This window comes from Cervus canadensis, chromosome X, assembly GCF_019320065.1.
Source record: "Cervus canadensis isolate Bull #8, Minnesota chromosome X, ASM1932006v1, whole genome shotgun sequence".
Classification (NCBI taxonomy): domain Eukaryota; kingdom Metazoa; phylum Chordata; class Mammalia; order Artiodactyla; family Cervidae; genus Cervus; species Cervus canadensis.
The window spans coordinates 1541033-1546813 of NC_057419.1; the positions used below are offsets into that span (position 1 = coordinate 1541033).

The 5781-nt window shown below is 39.8% G+C and overlaps 1 protein-coding gene across 1 annotated transcript; it reads right to left on the reverse strand.

Moving 5' to 3' along the window:
- Positions 1-524: 524 nt before the first annotated feature.
- LOC122434686 (histone H2B-like) lies at positions 525-1007 on the reverse strand. The gene has a single exon (XM_043458321.1). The coding sequence runs from the start codon at positions 1005-1007 to the stop codon at positions 525-527; it is 483 nt and encodes a 160-aa protein (XP_043314256.1).
- Positions 1008-5781: the final 4774 nt, after the last annotated feature.

A 5781-nucleotide genomic window follows, 5' to 3' on the forward strand; every position in this document is an offset into this window, starting at 1 on the left:
AGGCTCCTCTGTCCATGGGATTCTCCAGGAAAGAATACTGGAGAGGGTTGCCATGCCCTCCTCCCAGGGATCTTTTTGAGCCAGGGATAGAACCTGCCTCTCCTGTGACTCCTGCGCTGCAGGCGGATTCTTTACTGCTGGGCCACCCGGGAAGACCACACTGTTTTTTATCGGTTGCTATACCCCATATAAAAATCTCTGGATGACACCTAAATCTAGATGGGAGAATGAAAATGAAAAAGGCCAATGAAACTTTTAGGGAGAGAATTTTGACCATAAAGATCCCTAAAATCGCTGAGAAACCATGAATAGGAATAACCATTTAGGAAAGTGACGAGTTGCAACACGTTAAGAAAAAAGTACATGATTTTCCATCGAACAAATGGCACAACCGACACATATTGAAGCCAAGTTAATGAGGTTTTTATTAATTTCTTTAGGGGTAGAAATGCTTTGAAGAAGCAGTATAGGGCCTAAGGGGAGAACCCTTAAGTCTGGTTTGCGTCAGCTAGTTCTGAGGCAGTTCATTTGTGGGTGATGTATCTGATGACCGACTTGGTGGCCGCGGACATGGCATACTTGCCCATCTCCCCAGGCAACAGAAGACGCACAGCTGTCTGGATGTCCTCACTCATGATGGTACAGCGCTTGCTGGAGCGGGTCAGGCGCCCGGCCTCTTCGGCAATCCGCTCAAACATATCCTTCACGAAGGAGTCCATGATATTTAACGTTTCGTGGGAAATACTCAGGCCTGTGTGCACTTGCTTCAGCACCCGGGGGAAATAGGTGGCAAAGCTTACAGAGCTGTTCAGACGGTAGGAGTGGCGACGGCGACGGCAACAGCGACGGCGACGGCGACGGCGGCCCTTAGCTGTCTTCTTCTTTGCCTTTCTTGGCTCGTCATCACAGGGTTCTGGTTTGGAGAACTCGGAGATCTCCATTTCGGAGGTGCAGGTTTCTTTAGCGACCAGGCTTTCCTCAGAGTTGTCAGAGGATGGTTCAGCCATGGCCGAGCCACCACTCCCCACAGGTCAGAGGGAAGAACAATGAGGTGGTTGAAGGCCGTTGGCCGAGTTTATAAGCCCTGCTTGCTCTGACGTCACAGACACTGTCCATATCTGATTGGATAAAATGCCATGGCAGGCCTGTTACTATGGCAGCCCATGTAACTTCTCACTGGATGTCCCACCTCCCAACTCCTGCCGTGCCCCTTCCCCACGTTTAACCCCCAGTCAGCCAAACTCAGTGAAAGTCACCTAAGTTGAAAAATGAAATAATCAGTTAGAGCTTCCTGAGAGAGTATGACTGACCTCCATATCTCAAACTCTTTCAGGCACCAGAGTGACTCAGGTCACTTGGTGGACATTTTGCTCCAACACAGAACCTTCTCCTGATTGAAGCAGGAGCAGAATGTCCTGGCTTCCTCAGCAGAGTGCTCCTGAAAATCATAGGAATTAATTGACCAGCTATTATCTCCAAAATTTATCAAAACTAGTGATCAGTATGAAGAGAATGACAAAATCCCACTCTCCAAATACAGAACACAAACAGAAATAGGAATACTTACACATACATACTAAAAATATTTAACATTTTGCAAATTTTAAATTGTTTTCTCAAACATTATTTAAGTCCCCCAAGTACCACACATATTGGAATTTATTAATGATTTATAGTGGTTATTTCTCAAAAAATGATCACTCATTGCTGAAAAGCCTCCAGGATGAGAGAAAATGCATTAAAAAAGAGAAATAAAACACCTAGGAATAAACATACCTAAGGTGGTGAAAGACCTGTACTTAGAAAAAATAATACCCTGATCAAAGAAAGTGAAGATACTACAAACAGAGGGAAAGGTTTACCTTGATTATGGATTAGAAGAATTGATATTGTTAAAATAAACATGCTATCCAAGGCAATCCACATACTCAATGCAACTGCTATGAAAAGACCAGGGCATTTTCCACAAAGCTAGAACAGACAATTTTAAATTTTGTATGGAAAGATGAAAGACCCTGAATCGCCAAAACCATCTTAAGGAAGAAGATCAGAACTGGAGGAATCAGGTTCCCTGACTTTGAACTATATCAGGAAACTACATTAATCCAATCAGTATAGTATTGGCACAAAAACAGGCACATGGAACAGAAGAGAGAGCCCAGAAATAAACCTATGTGCTTATGGTCAATTAATCTATAATAAAAAAGACAAGAATATACAGTGGAGAGAAGACAGTCTCTTCAATAAGTGGTGCTGGGATAATTGGATAGCTACTTGTAATAAAGTAAAATTAGAACATTCTCTAACAGCATATACAAAAATAAACTCAAAATGGACTAAAGACCTAAATATAATACATATATTATGTAGGAAGTCATTTTAAGAAACAGAATCCATTAGATATATTAATGACCTGTGTTTCTTTCACATTTGTAAATTCAGAAATTAAATGAACACATCAGTTATTTAAAAAACATTAAAAATACAAAACAATTGGGTTTTGAAGAGATAACTGGGACCTCAAAGGTCTCTGATAGACAGGAAATCTAGGATGGAGAAAGGAAAAGCAATTTGATATTGAAGATTGGAAGGGGGAGTAACACTAGTAATTATTCACTTCAGTTGATGATTGAGGAAATAAGAGCCTAGTGAGCAATCACCTTGCAATGTTGTGGTTCACTGTAAAGGCAAAAGAAGGCAAATGGCTTCACGACTGAGTTAACAATTGCAAGTCTCAACTCACGGATGATGGTGTTGATAGGATAGGCATACCCCATTCAGAAACCTTTTCAACATTAGCATTGTTTATGGATTCACTTATAAAGAGGACCCCAACACAGCATAGAAGTTAAGTGCAACAAAAAATTCAGGAAAAAAAACTCATTTCACACTGCCTAGAATCAGAAGTTTCTACCCTAATTCATTCAGATGATCTAATGTCATTCTTTTTCAGCCCTTATTCTCTTCTTTTTGAAGTGGAAAACCTTCATTATTTTCAGCCTAACATCATAGGGATGGTGAGGACATTCAGTCAGAGAAGCTAAGAAGTTCACATTGACTCCATGTCAGCCAAGGAAGGACTCAAAACTGGTAGCCACAGTCACTGAGCCACCCTACAGCGAGGTTATCCTGACTAAACCAATAATGGTCTTCCTGGGGTGTTCAGGTCTGGTAACAGTAGAGTAAGAATTATGATTATTTATCTACTTTATTGTTCATTTTATAAACCTAATTAAGATCATTTAAATATTATATAAGTATTAGAAAATGGCCAAATAGTAAAGAATCCACTTGCAATGCAGGAGACTCAGGTTCAATCCCTGGGTCTGGAAGATCCCCTGGAGTAGGCAATGAAATCCCACTCCAGTGTTCTTGCCTGGAAAATTCCATGGACAGAAGAGCGAGGCAGGCTACAGTCCATGGAGTCACAAAGAGTCGGACACGACTGAGCGACTGACACTTTCAACACTTTCAAGTATTCTAGAGCTCCTGTACAAAATGCTAGTGATTGGGTCAATTAAACACATTTATTTATTGTCTCATACTTGCGGAGGCTCTAAGTCCAAATCAAGGTTTCATCTGAGTTGGATCTTACGCAAGGTGTGAATGCATAAGGGGCCTCCATTACTGGCCACTTTCCTTGGCTTGTAAATATCTGAAATTTCCCTATACCTCCCCACATTTTCTTTCCTATATGTATGTATCTATGTCTTATTTTCCCTTTTTATATGGCTAGAACTCATTTGGATTAAGACCTACTCTAATGAACGTATTTTAACTTAATTATACTCTATCTCCAAATATGATCACATACGAACACATATGAGTGTTTATGGCATAGATACATTAATTTTAGAGGCACAAAATCAACCCATAGGAGATATGCATTTTGAACTAATTATAGGCATATCGCCTGCCTCTTCCATCTCATTAAGAGAACACTGGGGACCACTTATGAGAAACAAGGTGGCCCCACCACAGTCATTTTCACAATTCTGTGAATGTTCAGTAATTTCATTTTAGTATTTGATTTCTTCTTCCCTCTGTGAGGGAGAAGATAGTCTGTCATTCTCAATTGTTACAAAGTATTCGTTACACCTACAGTTGTAATTATTTCCTATTGTGTAGGACATAAGAGCCTGTAAAGTACACCACTCTCAGCCAAACACTGAGATAAAATCCTGATAATTCATGAAATCAAACCTTTCCTGAGCCCTTCAGGAAAGGGACAGGGCTCTACAGGACAGAAAAGAAACAAAACAGAAGACTTTCTTTAAACTGGCAGAACCTCATGAGATAAATAAAAAGAATTAAGGTCCTGGGGCAAGATACTAGAGAGAGCCTCCCTTAGTAGTACAGGTATGAAGTGGACAGTACCTATTCCATAACGGGCAATGAAGGTGTGTAATTTTTGGTCCAATATGGAAGAATTCTGATAGGCTATTATACCTCCAGGGCTCTCTTTGGTCAATGCAGTAAATATTTAGGATAAATGAGACTCATTGCCAAAAATATTATTTAGTATTTTGTGGAAAATTAGAGAAATCTTATGAGAGAATTTTTTTAAAAGAATATGATTCCCAAGGAGGCCAGGAAAATCTTCCACCAAAGCAATGTTAAGAAAATATCTCTAGGTGGGACCTTGAGATGATCGTAGACAGCCTGAATATAACTTTGGAAATGAAAAGCTAATTTCAGAGCCATTGCATTTTTGAAAAGGGAACTCTAGACCCATAGGAAAGAGACAGTATTTCACAGAATTATTTCATTTCTATTGTGCTCATTGTTGTTGCTTTCAATATCCCCATATTTACCTATGTGACATACGAATATTTTTCCAAGCAACTTTTGTCCATTGCTATTATGTGTGAATTCCTGTTAAGAAACCTAACCCACTAGCATATTTTTATTGGGCTAGGTGTGTTTTACATATAGTGAATCCAATAATCAAATGCAGTCATTAGGAAACCAGTTTTACAACTGCACCATGCAGGCCTTGAAGACAGAAGTGCATGAGTGACTAACACTTGACACCTAGGAAGGAGGGAGGGACAATGGGGTTCAATGTTGAAGACCAAGAGGGGAAATGAGCATATATAATTGTTCACTTCAGAGGGTGATTGAAGAAAACAGCCACCTAATGAATAATCATGATCTAATGGTGTTGGCTATTGCACATACAAGTTAGGACAAGGGTTTTCTGCTTAAATAGCAAACTATAAGTTTAAATCCTAGGGAAACAGTTCAAATTTTTTTCAACATAATCTGTATGATAGTAAGCCAGAAAGATAAAGAACATTACAGCATACTAACACATATATATGGAATTTAGAAAGATGGTAATGATAACCCTATATGCAAAACAGAAAAGAGATACAGAAGTACAGAACAGACTTTTGAACTCTGTGGGAGAAGGTGAGGGTGGGATGTTTCGAAAGAACAGCATGTATATTATCTATGGTGAAACAGATCACCAGCCCAGGTGGGATGCATGAGACAAGTGCTCAGGCCTGGTGCACTGGGAAGACCCAGAGGAATCGGGTGGAGAGGGAGGTGGGAGGGGGGATCGGGATGGGGAATGCGTGTAACTCTATGGCTGATTCATATCAATGTATGACAAAACCCACTGAAATATTGTGAAGTCATTAGCCTCCAACTAATAAAAAAAAAATCTGTATGATAGAATTTATTGTAAAGTATAAACGAGAGCTGAAACTCGTTCTGTTCAAACTATTGCAGAAATAACTGCAGTATTCCTCTATATAGAGGCATTGTGAAATT

Excerpts from the sequence above, each read along its gene's own strand:
- LOC122434686 (XM_043458321.1), bottom strand. The coding sequence starts at position 1,007 with ATGGCTGAACCATCCTCTGACAACTCTGAGGAAAGCCTGGTCGCTAAA.